This window comes from Balaenoptera musculus, chromosome 5, assembly GCF_009873245.2.
Source record: "Balaenoptera musculus isolate JJ_BM4_2016_0621 chromosome 5, mBalMus1.pri.v3, whole genome shotgun sequence".
NCBI classification, from domain to species: Eukaryota; Metazoa; Chordata; class Mammalia; order Artiodactyla; family Balaenopteridae; genus Balaenoptera; species Balaenoptera musculus.
This window is the reverse complement of record NC_045789.1, coordinates 15,726,270-15,739,970: the sequence shown is the minus strand read 5'-3', so window position 1 is coordinate 15,739,970 and position 13,701 is coordinate 15,726,270. Positions and strand designations below refer to the sequence as shown.

The 13,701-nt window shown below is 39.4% G+C and overlaps 1 protein-coding gene across 3 annotated transcripts in view; it reads left to right on the top strand.

Annotated features, from left to right (window-relative positions):
- UNC5C (unc-5 netrin receptor C) overlaps nt 1-13,701 on the top strand; it is a 393,937-nt gene that overhangs the window by 274,912 nt on the left and 105,324 nt on the right. For all 3 annotated transcript variants that reach the window (XM_036853626.1, XM_036853625.1, XM_036853624.1), the window contains exon 4: nt 5,309-5,412. In XM_036853626.1, coding sequence (XP_036709521.1) covers nt 5,309-5,412 — 104 coding nt within the window. The remainder of the gene's footprint in view (nt 1-5,308; nt 5,413-13,701) is intronic.

The window sequence follows — 13,701 nt, the reverse complement described above, 5'->3', positions numbered from 1 at the left end:
TTCCCATCTCTTCATGGAGAGAGAAAATTAGTTTTGTCAAAGTAATTCTCAATGCATTCATAATCATCAAAGCGTTAATATTCATCTGCTTTTGTGATGTATATTATATTGCTCCCTTGGATTTGTACAAAGAATTTTCTGATATTTTTAATATGGAATCTTCTGGAACCCATCCATCAACCCATTTTTCTAACTCTTACCCATACCTGTATATTGAAGTGTACAAAAGTTGCATGAAGATTGTCCTAAGAGGAAAATATATAAGCTGTTCTTTTCAAAGATGCATCATCTCCTAGATTATTGAAAAATAATTTCTTCTATTATTTCTCTTTGATAATTGGTATAAATCCTTAAAGATCTTATCTTATTTCACAAAGGATAGGCTGTTTTCCCCTAAAATGCATATTTAAAATGTTAGTCTACTCAGGCATAGGCCCTTATGACAAAAGAGATCTTCAAAAGCATTCCGTCACTTACTTTCATTTTACAAATGAGGAAGGTGAGGCCACAGAGTCTTCAAAATCCCAGGTAGCCTTCTTTTCTGCCCACCACATTGTCAAAAAGCAGAGTCCATGTTTGTAGAATGCCATGAAATTAGTGGGTTTCACATCATAAATATTTGTAACCACAGTATTATTATTGTGCAAAAAAATTCATTGACAGCATCAAAATTCTACCATAAAAAACGAGATGCCGTGTACACCCACACATGTGTGTGTTCTTAAAAGGCTTTCTTTGATTACTGTGTAAATGGTAAATAGAAATCCATATAGTTTCAGGTCTGATTCTACATCTGCTAATTGGATTTCTCTGTATGGATTTAGTAAGCCAATATTCATGTTCTTAAGTAAACATCTCTCTGAATGAATGCATATGACAAGGCTGATTTTTCTTTTAATTGATGGAATCAATGACTAAATCAGAGGTAAGCCAAGTTTACTTTGCAAAAGTAATCTAGGTTATAATGAAAGGACTTTATACTTATTTTAGTAGCAGCCTTAGAACTAATGGAAGGAAAACAGAAATGTAGACTCCTAAAGGTCTTCCAAGGGCAAAAAATTCATCTTTTTTCCTGACAGGAATGCCCACATTATTCTAAAACATTCTGTTGTACATCTAATTCCTAGCTGACAAGTGTCCGTTTTTCATGCTTATCCATTCGTCACCCTCGTGTTCTCTCTGCCTGCAAGTCATCCAGACTGCCTTCTATCACATCTCTCCAAATGATAAAGGATATGCTTAAAATGCTACTCACCCCCTTACCAGAGTACCGTGGAGGCATATGAAAGGAACAGCTGCCATGCTGGACAGCACAATATATTCTGCGCTCTTTACACAACCTGAAAGCTAGAAAAGAGGTTTGGGGCAGGAACTAAAAGGATTTTTCAGGAAGAAGTACTACCTTGTTGGGGGGTTAAATGTGAATCATTTTAGAAATTAGATAAAATTTACATAGAGTTTAAAATTAAATAACATCAAAACAACAGAATTATATGGTATTCAGTGATGGTTCAGTTAAACCTGTCTTTTGAAGTACGTGACTCTGATGTGTGGTCACCATTCTCAATTAGGAAATGAGGATTCTCAAAAGGTGTGCCTTCATATGGCAGGAATTTGAAAACTGTGCCCAAAACTATACCATATCCTAAGAAGAATTATAGCCTGCTACATTCGAACCCATCATCCCTTAATGGTGCTGCTGACTTCCGTCACCATAAAATCTTGCAAAAGAGTAGGAGTTCTCCTGATGGTCATTTTCCCAATTCCTGTGCACCCTCAACTCAGCTGGGCTTCTACTCCCTCTTCACTCCTAAATTCCCCAAACTTCTTCTCCTTCTGAGTCCTTTGCTGCATTTGTCCTGTTGGCCTCCCAACTTCTTAAAACTTTATTCTCCTCTTGGCTTCTCTGACACTTGTCTCTTGGTTTTTCTCCGACGTCTTTGTTCACACCATATCATTTCTGCAGGCAGGTTTTCCTCTTGAATGTTGGTGTCCTCTTTTTTTTTTTTTTCCTGCCCTGGTAGTGTCATCTGTTTCTAGTGCTTCAGCTATCTCCTAGACAACGAAGCACAGATCTTTTACCAGGCCTTCTCTTCCAAACTCTAGACTAGTGGTTCTCTACTTGAGGTGATTTTTCATGTCAGGAGACATTTGGCATTATCTGGAGTGTTTGTTTTGTCATGGCTTGGAAGGGTGCTACTGGTATCTGCTGGGTAGAGTCCAAGGATACTGTTAAGCAACTTACTGTGCACAGGGCAACCTCACAACAGAATTATCCAGACCCAAATGTCAGTCGTGCTGAGGTTGAGAAACCATGATATGGACCTACTGAACTTTTCCACTTGAATAGCCTACAGCTGCACCAAACTGAACATGTACCAAAATACATTTGCTATCTTTCTCACCACTTTCCTGCCCCGTTTGGTATTATTTCATTTAACGCTGGTATCAACTTAACAATTGCAGTAGCTAAGAATATAGTATTATCTTTTCCTCTTGTCACTCTCCAAATACCTAGGTCTTCCTCAACATATGATCTATTTATTACTAGAATCTGCTTTCTCCCCTTCCTGTCTACTGTCACTAGCTGAGATCAGGACCCCGTCATCCCTCCTGATCTATTCAAATGGGTTCCTAACTACCTTCTGCTTCTTCACCACCACCTCAGTCACACCGAGGGCAATATGACATCCTATCTCCCTCCTCTGCTTAAAAGACTTTGAGGGTTTGCCATGCCTTAGCATGGCAGGAAGGCCCTTTTCATAAATAGATCTCAGCTTACCGTTCTAGTCTTAATTCTGAATCTTACATATCTTCATCCTAAGTACGTAATAAAGTGTCTACCTTAAGGAGATAATTTACAAATGTTAAAGGAATTTGTTTCGACTATTTGGATATATATGTGCCTCACTCTTTCTAATTCTCAATCCTTATTTTGTGATATGATGGTTAGTTTAACTGAGAGTCAATATGTTATTTGATTTGAGAACTAATTCCAGTCTTTAGGTCTTCACCCTACCCTGCATCAGATGGGAGTTTTTTAGAATCATTTTTCACCAACAAGATCTACCCTGTTAAGAACATTTTATCCCATTAAAGTTGTTCACTGCTGCTATTGCTTTTATTAATATTTGGTGTTTTGCCAAAATTTCATCTTAATGCAGATAAAAAACAATGAGAAGCTACTATATGAGAAAAGAAAGAGTAGAAGAAGTTTTAATGTTTCTGTTGAAAGGACACAAATCAACCAAAAGAGATGTGAAGGGATGTGTGGGATGATAGAAAAATATGTATCAAATCAGCAGGTTCTAACGCAGCATCAATTATTTTGCTGTGAGGCTTTGAGTAATTTGAGAAATGTGTTTCTCATATGTAAAATAAGGACCTGGTTTAGGTAACTTTCAAGTTCTAATAACTCTGTGGATTTTAAGTGTTCATTCCTGCAACATACCCAATTTCTTGATAATCAAATTAGAAATGCCCTTCTGACAGAAATTCTGTCACCATTTGTAGAGTCTCTTGTCTTACTTCAGACCCACATAGGTCCAGTAATCTTTTCACAACCCCTAAGCTCTTGAAGGTTTTCTTCTGCCAAGAAATTCAACCAAAAGGCAAGTATATGACAATGAATTTTTTTCTCACTGCATTTTCCAAGTGGTGCTTTCTAATAGCTCCTTGAGAGACATTAAAGGCACACCTCCAGAGTCCTCAGATTCCCACTCATTCGTTCAGTAGGCTGAAATGGTGCTTTTAGGTTCTGAAGTCATTGCTGGGGACATGGGATGAAAGGAAAGAGGCATTAACTTTTTACTGAAATCAACTGGGTAAAATCCCAATAACTTTTAATGGGAAGGAGCTGAAGAGTACATGTATGAAATAATTTTTTTTGCTTGGCTTTAAAAAAAAGATGCTCCTTCCAAGCTCTGTGACTGACTCATGTGTTTTTTAGCTTTGGTGTTTAAAATGACAAACTGGTTTCTAACATTTTCGTGTCCATCAATAGCAGTTTTTAAAATTGTACTGCCTATTGCTGTAGCAACTATAACTATATAAGTCAGGGGTCCCCAACCCCTGGTCAGTGGCCTGTTAGGAACCAGGCCGCAGAGCCGGACTTGGGCAGCGACTGAGCAAAGCTTCATCCGCGGCTCCCCATTGCTGGCGTTACCGCATGAACCGTCCCTCCCCCGCCAACCCTCCCCCGCCAACCCTCCCCCGCCAACCCTCCCCCGCCAACCCTCCCCCGCCAACCCTCCCCCGACCCTGGTCCGTAGAAAAACGGTCTTCCACGAAGCCGGTCCCTGGTGCCAAAAAGGTTGGGGACCGCTGATATAAATACATAATTAGATTCTTGGTATCTTTGAGCAGAAATGACCGTTTAATCTTCTAATTGCAGAATGGTCACATTATTACATCTCGAGATATTTCTAGACTCATCCCAATAGTTACTCTTTTCCCTGTCTTGTGTTTGAGACACCTCAAGAAGCTATAGTCATTCTTGCAGGACTCCAGCATTCTGTTTTTCACTCTGAACAGAAACTTGCTTTTGAGTTATTTATCAGAAGATCTCAGAGTTATTACAACTTCAATAGTATCTATTGGGAAAAAAGAAAAAATAAGGGGCTTCCCTGGTGGCGCAGTGGTTGAGAGTCTGCCGGCCAGTGCAGGGGACGCGGGTTCGAGCCCTGGTCTGGGAAGATCCCACATGCCGCGGAGCAACTGGGCCCGTGAGCCACAACTACTGAGCCTGCGCGTCTGGAGCCTGTGCTCCGCAACAAGAGAGGCCGCGATAGTGAGAGGCCCGCGCACCGCGATGAAGAGTGGCCCCCGCTTGCCGCAACTATAGAAAGCCCTCGCACAGAAATGAAGAAAGCCCTCGCACAGAAACGAAGACCCAGCGCAGCCAAAAATAAATAAATAAATTTAAAAAAAAAAAGAAAAAATAAGAATATACCTCAGGGACTTTATGAATAAGCATCATGACAATGGGATTCTCTTGATTAAAAATGTGATCATTATAGTTGATTATTAAGAAATAGTAAGGAAGTGCAACGAATGAGTTTCACTAATTGTTAGAATGAGGATCTCCAAAGCATTCCAGTGAAGATTAAAGTAGGAACAGTTAATAGCCTCCAAGTTTCATAATTTCCAGTACACAGAATATAATCACCCACATTATGGTACAGTACTAACATGGTTAAAAAATACAAAGAAACATCAAATAAGAAGCTGCAGAATGTTTATTGTACTTCCAATAAATGAATAAATGTTAATTAGTTTTGTCTTATATTTTATTACTCGTGCTTTCCAGATCTCCGGAAGACATTTGAGCAGGAACCCCTGGGAAAGGAAGTATCCTTGGAACAGGAAGTCTTGCTCCAGTGTCGACCACCAGAAGGGATCCCAGTGGCTGAAGTGAGTAGCAAAAATGCTTCACATTTAGCAATTGGCACTTAAGTTATTCTAGCAAAGGCCTAGTCCATGGCTAATGGTGCAGTGAATTAGGGTACGGCATGATGAATGGTTGGTAATGGAGTCCTAACTGCTTGCTACTGGCAAAATAGATTGATTGGGAACTGATTAATGACTTGGAGTCAGTTAGAATGCCCCACTGGACAAAGCCACAGGCAGCTTGGTTTAATTTTGTCATTGTCTTTTAAGAAATCAGAAACACTGTTTTATTTTATCTGGCACTAATCATAGAGAAAGGTGGTATGACTTAATAATGTGCCATCAATTTTATTATTTTTCTTGATACTTTGCAAAAAGTGTAAGAAAGGCATGTGTGTGTGTGTGTGTGTGTGTGTGTGTGAGCCTGTGCACTCCACGTATATATTTCCTGCTCTGTGATATATTTATGGACATACCTAAAAGCCATAGCCACACACCATGAATAAAAACATGTTTGAGGAATGTCAGTTAGTTTCATCCTGTAAGCTTTCCATTAGCTCTTTATTTTCATTTTCTGTTTTTGGTGAAACAAAGCCTATTGATAGTTAATGAAATATTACAAATCAGATTTATACCATGACTTTTTATTAGCACCAAACAATAAAATGCCCATTTTTCTGTCACAGTCATCCATAGCTCCAATGTATCAATGCAAAGACTCTAAGTGGCACTCTTAATGAAATTTCCTTTTTTTCTTTGAAAGAAGAGAGCTGTTTTTTGCCTTGTTCCTGGCATCCCATGGCACTTTCTAGCACTGTATCAGAGACTTTGTATGATTGTTGCTGTTTTATCCAGCCACTCCAAAACCTTATCTTCCAACACTGACACACAATATGATTTATTGTGATTATAAAGGAGGCAGCTCTTCTCTCTTCAATATTTCCTTTCACTTAGGACAATAAGGGCATCTGTCTCCTTAACTGTATTTCTAAAATTCTAATGCAAACCTCCACCATTAAACTACCTTGAAGACCAAAACATATCCTGAGTAACATAGGTATCCATAGACTCTTCTTGACTTGATGTTTCTTAAAGAGAGCAAATCCCTGCAGAGATTTTCAGTGAGGAGATTCTATAATTTCTTCATTTCTTTGGTCTCCTCAGCAAAGTGGTTCACTTTGTCAAGGAGTAAAGATTCAAGAGTGCAAACTAATTGGCTGTGAATTTTATCTGTATCATCACTGGGGAAGAGACCAATTAACACTTGGCAAGCTCAAAAATCATATACCCATTTGACATTCACAGAACTATAATGTGAATTTTTTTTCTTTTTTTTTTGAAGTCAAGAGAGAGATCAAACACACATGCTTGAGAGCAGGCTGATAAACTCCTGTATTGATTATTTTCAGCACCCTTAGAATCACCAAGATCAGAAATCTAATGAATACCTTAACGTGACACATTACAACTGTCATTTGCTCAAGAGGGGCAGATAAATTAAAGAAGAAAGGGATGAAATGTAACGTGGTGAGTTAAGGGATTATAAGATTGTTTTAATTTAATGATATATATATTCATCATTTAATATTTTATTTATTTATTTGAGGAATTTAAAAGCATGAAAATAGCATAAAATGGAATTTTGATCTTAAAAGGAAACCAGCAGGTAAAACTCATGTTTTACTATAAACAAAATCAGTCCTTAAGACATCAGGCCATGCTGACAAGGATTTATGCTTCTTTTGTATGCAAGGCAAATGAATCTGAAAAACTCAGTAAACGCTCAACAAATACATAGTTGACTGATTCAATTTATCTTTGTTTAATAAGTATCTATCTAGCATCATTGAATAAGTAGTCAAGTTCATTCTTTGCAGAATATCAGGAGACAATAATTTCCTTCCCATAAAAGTCAGTAGGTTTCCAAAGAGCTCTACTAATCTTAAGTTACAGAAGCATCACCTTTGGTGCACATAATGGCACAGGCATATCTGAGGTAATAAATAACATTTAATTTTCTCCCCTATTTTGGCTTTAATTTCTGCTACAGAACGTTAAACTAATTTCCTTTACAGAACTCTAGGTTTAAACTCAAGTGTCCCGATTTTTAAGTCTTGGACTTTAGGCAAGGTATTTCAGCTCTCGGTATCTAAGTTTCCTCAATTAAATTACAAAACGGAGATAATAATGAATGGTGTCTCTCCAGAATGTAGCCGAAGGTTAAATGAGATATATGCAAATCACTTAGACCATGTGGAAGCGCTCAATAGCATTATCAGTGCTATTAGTGTATCACCTGTTGATTCACAGAAGACTCAGTTCGACCTCTTGAATTCAGAGCAGTTACTGAGTACAGTGCGGCTGTGTTGGGCGCTGTGGGGTGTGCAGAGATGAAGCTTCTGCCCTACGAAGAATCACAGAGATGCCACAGAGATGCCCTCCTGTGTCTTCTAGCCATTTACTTTGGTCAGAGTCCATAAGTGCTACAAATGAAGATAACGTTTGAGCTTTAAAACAAGGAAATCCCCTTATTTATGTAACATATTTACTTTACAGATGACTTGTTGACGTGAATATCTACAGCAAGTCCTGATGTGCTGCTGTCCTTACTCTGATTTTTCAAGTTGTCCGTTTAGTCATAATGGACCCAAGACATTGGACCAGACTTCATATTTTCTCCCAAAGAGGAAATTCGGGCTGGGGCTACTGTTGGTAGTTCTCCTTTTTCCAAGCCAAAGGAAAGAGAGGGACAAAGAAAGTGTCAGAGGAGGAAGAGGCCAACCCAGGATTCCTTATATGCTCTCTCTCCAGGTGGTAGCAGTTTTGACTAAGAACTCCTCTCAGTACTCATTGGTTAAGAAAAAAAAATATGTCAGTTATTAAGTAGCAGATGCAGAACTATTCAGTATCTGACATCTGGTATGAATGAACCAGTATAACTGCCTGAACATCAGCCCCTAGGTACCCTGATTTTTTACAGCTCCAACTATTATCTGTGTTGAAATGTATCTGTTTACTACTGTCCTACCTGATTAGACTGGGATGAAATAAGGAACAAAACGGGATTTTTGTTCATGTTTCTCTCTAACACCAGCAGACTGTAGGTTGCATCGTAGATTCTCTAAGTATATTTAACTAAATGAAATAAAGAGTCCCTGTTGGATGTGACACAGAGGCTGCACCTCAGGAAATGGAACTTCTCAGAGAAAGGATGTTTGTCACCTCTGAAGACGCATACTGAGAGAATTCAGTGAGGGTGGAGTAAGGGAATCTATCAGTCTAGAGCTTCTGACCCACTGGATGGGAATAAAAGGCCATTGAGAGTTACTTTAGTTCAAGGACTGTAGGGCAGGTTAATAATAATTCTATTTAAATTAAAAGTAGACTAGGTGAAAGAAAGAATAACAAATCCCAGAAATACTCTAAAATGGTATTGCTCAGTATTTTTAATACCTCTTTTGCTAGGATCAAGCCAAAAATATAATGCTTTTCTCCCATGTCTGGGGAGGCATTTGCCTGCCTTTTGGCAGAAACCCGCCATCTCCCCAAAGAAGCCAGAAAATTAATATGCCCATGCACGGGTGCTGGGTTGCTCCAGTGGCATAACAGCAGCACTCTATGAAATGAATCCCTCTTTGCTCATTTTAGTTTCTGCCTGGAAAATGTTGCTGTCATATGGTGAGCCAGAAATGTACTCAGAGATGCTTTATTTCATCAGATTATCTCTTTTGGAGAGTACTGGTATCAGAACATCAGTGGATACAAGATTTGCTGGCATGGCAGAAGGAGCAAAGCTGAATTTTTCACTAAAACAAACCTGTGATTTGTTTCACCTTAAACAAGGGGATAATTGCTCCTCTAATTATAATCGAACTATTTCTCATAGGAGTCTAATTGGAGGAACAGGGCACAATGTTCAACATATTGACCCAGGTGTGCTTAAAAACGTCATCTTACTTATCCACATTTGCATCTCTAATTAGCAAGTGGGACAATATGGGGTGAAGTGCAAAAGAATAGATTATTTTGCTGAGTTTAGTCTTGCTAAACAGGAAAGAGATTTTTTTAAAGCAGCATCAGCTTTATCAGGGGAAAAAGCTGCTGGCAGCTGGAGGCCTCACCAAATGTACAGCATCAGGTAGCTCTCCATCTAATTGATTATTAATATGGCCAATGAACATCTTGTTTCATGAGAGGAGTGCATGTTTTGCTGCCCTTCCCTCATAGCTGGAACTTCGTGTCGACGCATTTCCATGCAGGTGCATTTTCTCCCAAGCTGTGCTTTATATTCCTTGCAGACAAAAAAGGTTTAGAGAGAAAAGAAGAGTTTGAATACTAATTTGGAGGGAGACATTGCTTTCAGTGCCCAGTGATATCTGCTGGAATTTTCTCCTAGCATGTGTGTAGCAACAAGAAGGGGTTTTGCTTATGAGATGAGTATCAGCCTTACAAACAGGTTTGCCACAAGTATCAGGTTCCCTGACTGGTAGTCAGCTTGCAAGCTTTGCATTGGTCCAGTCAGTATTTGCCAACGTCATCTCTTTATTTTGGTCACTTGATATGTTTTTCTGCCAGTGTAAATAATATGCCTCTAATAGTTATGCACAGAGAGCACCACAGCACAGATAACTTTGTGAACCAAGTTAAAAATTATAATAAAATTAAACACAGGAATAAATAATAAACCTCTGATTTATAATAGATTTGTGGCTTGACTTCTGCATATACACAGTGGTTCCTTTGAGCCTACAGTACAAAATCCCGTTTTTATTTTTAATCACTAATTCATTTATTCAAGGAATATTAATTGTCCACTCACCGTGTGCTGGATACTCTTCTAGTTAAAGGAGATACTTGTCAGTCAAAGTCCCTAAAGGGTAACAAAACCATAAACAAGAATAGAAATAAAAGAGCAAGATACTGTCAGATAATTGCAAGTTAAAGGAAGTTAAGACAAGGTCATATCTGAGAGGTTGACGGTTGTTGGGGACCAGGAGTCACTTTAAAGTTCAAGGAGAATCTATCTGAAGAAATAACATTTGAGCTGAGATCTGAATGACAGGAAAGAGCCAGTCTTGAAAAGATCTGGGTCAGGAAGCTCCAGGTAGGGGAGCAGAATACCTCAGGATGTGGTTATGGTTTAAAAAGGAGGCCAGTGTCTCCGAGACACAGTGAGCCATCAGGAGGGCAGGAAGCCCTTCAGTCAAAGGGTTAGGATGAGCTTGGGGACTAACACGTGGTAATGGTAAGGGATTTGGAATTGTTTCTGAATATATGCAGAGTCACTGGAGATTTTAAGTAAGGAATTGTCATCACCTGGTATATATTTATTTCACAGATCATTCTTGCTGCTCTAGGGAGTATAGATTTTAGACGTGTAAAAATGGAAACAGAGACACCATTTAGGAGATCTTGCCTTACTTCAAGTAAGAGAAGATAGTTGATGGTCTTAGGGTAGAAGTAGAAGAGAGAGAGAAAGGTGGAGAAATAAAGGATATATTTTAATTCCTCTGGGAACAGAAAGTTCTGAACTTGGATTTTAAATCTGATTTTATTAAATGAATAAAATCTAGAAAATATTTGGTCCTTCAGAAGAAAGTGAAATCTTCCATGCTAACGGTCAGCAAACCCAGTAGTGTGAGCTTTTCTTAGCTGACCTAAAATCAGTGGTCAGTAGACTTCATCTGTTTTCAAATACATTCTTTCTCTCTCAGTGATGCTTCAGTAACAGGCAGTGACCTAGCCCGAGTACATAATCGCAGGGCAGGAGGGTCTTTTATTTCCACAGCCTTCATTTCATGAAAAAAAAGTTTTTTTCTTGGGTAAGTTCTTTGCTTTGAAATTTCTTTCAATGATTCTTCATATGCCTAGAGGCACTATTTATTGTAAACTGATTGTGGATGAAAAATGACAGTCATAGCAAAAAGAGCAAAAACCCAGTGTTTTTTAAAGGTGGTCAGACTTAGCAAGAGTCCCAACGCCCTTAATTGCTAAATATGAGGAAATGCTGAGAGTTACTTAACCTGAAAGGCAAGTTTATAGTAAAGACTGGTTAGGAACTATCTCAGGACTAATCAATTTATAGTGCTTTTGCCCTGGAAAATTTAGCATTTTAAGGACATTTCAGTGCCATTTTGCTCCCTTGTAAGATATTATCAGATAGAGTCATTCTACTTTGGGCTCTTTTGGTGGTTGTCACTATTAATTCACTTATCAACGTGCTTTCATCTCCTCATAGTTGAATTTAAGGCTTTAGAAATGTTAAGTTTTCAGATTTCAATACAAGTTCACCTCTACAGCGTGGTCTGCACTCATTCAACTCTCAAAAGCAATGAGCCGGACATACGTGCAATTAAGGAGGTGTTTCCCCAGCAGGAAAACAACATCCCTTTCTTAGCAAATTCCTTCCCTTTGCAGAGGTTGCAACAACTGAGCAAAATGTCACTCCAGTTTCTGTTAGGTTACTAACCACGTCCCTATGCCAGACTCGCAGTGAACCAATCCCTGAGACGCTGAGGTTTGCAGCTGAGAAGAGTTTGCTCCCAAGGCAGCCAACTAACAAGATGGAGAACAAGTCTTAGTTCCGCCTCCCCGAGGTCAGGGGGGTTGGGATACTTGTGGGATAACCAAGGCGGTCTTAGGCTGGGGAAAGCTGATTGGAGGTGGGAAAAGGCGAGGAAGTGGGTGTACTGCGCAGGCGCATCTCCGTGCGCCGCTGCTGCCTGTTCGCAGTGGAGGCGCCCAGGGTGAGCGGAGGGTGCGTTTCCAGGCTTCTGAAGTCAACAGGCCACTCATCGCCTAAAAAACTGGCCTCAGGCCCAGCTTTAGGGTCAGGGGTCCCAAGCAGCCTTAGCCGCTCGCACTGGGCAGGAGCTGACTTCAGGTTCCTGTGGAACAGCTGGACCGAGTGGAAGCTGGGGAGGTATGTGATTAAAGAGGCGAAAAAAGAAAGAAATACTAAAACGGGTTTAATCAGTGAAGGAGTTTACAAGCAAAGGGGTTTGGACAAGCTGTTGCCGTATCTGCGGTTCTGTAAGATAAGCTCAAGAATTTCTATTCGTTATCAGCTTCTGTTAAGTCTGTGGGACATGGTTTCATTTTTACTTGCTTTTTTTTTTTTTTAATCCTTTGGCTATTTTGGGGGGGGGGTACAGTTGTCTAAAGATATAATTTCAACTTGCTTGAAGTCCAATTCTTTTTACAGTATAAAAATACAAATACTTTCACAAAGCTACTGAAAGGCACAAAGTATATTGGACAGTGGTCAATGCCGAAGTGAATGAGTGTCTTACTGCTGTCGCCAATCTGAGAAGCAAATAGTTGCATAAACAAAGTAGCCTTCTGTTCTTGACAAGGGGCAGAGTCTAGAACAGTGTCTCCACAGTGGACCTGGGGTCGGGGAGAGTTTCTTTGTACACTTTTTTTTTTTTTTTTAACGGCGTTTTGATTCTTGTCTTTTAAGATACTTTTTACCCACAACTTTAATGGGTAAATAACATTCATTTGCATTCTATAATGAAGACTTTCTTGGTTGGGCATATGAGACACCTGTTTTCAGTGTGAGACACCAGCAGGAAATAATTCTGTGATTTCGAACTCTGAAGCAATGGAGCTAAATCCTACCTGGTGAAAGTCTACAGAAGGCTTATTAGCTAGAGGTATCGTTTAGCATTGTGAAGGCTTTACTATTCAAGGTGCGATGCATAGATTATCTGTACTGACTTGACCTGGGAGCTTCTTAGAAAGGCAGAATCTCAAGCCCCATCCAGGGCACTTAATCAGAGTCTGCATTTCAGCAAAATTATCAGAACCAGTCTGCAATACGGTGTTCAAACTAGGATGCACATTGGGATCACCTGGGAATCATTAGAAAATACTGATGCTTATAGCCCACGCTAAAGATACTGATTTAATAGGTATTTTATGCAGCCTGGGTTATCACTATTTTTAATAGGTTTTTAATAGCTCCGCAGGTGATTCTAAAATTCAACAGTTTGAGAAACACCGGTCTAAAGGGCAAGGTTAAAACAAACGAATACAGGAAAAGCTTCAAACTTGTGACTTCTAAACCATCTAGTAAAACTTGGCCAACTCCCAGCTTCTAGCTAATGCTCCTTCTAGAATCTTGGCTTGGCTGAGTGTGCATTTGATAATTGCCCCATAATTGCTTTTCACATTTATTTGATTGATGTACCTGCATACAACAATTCTAGGCTGAATCTCCATTCTCTTAGGTGTACACGTGCTTCTCAACTCTGTTGTGTCATTTTCAACCTCAGTGTTGGGACTTGAGGCACTCCAGTTTGAGTTTAG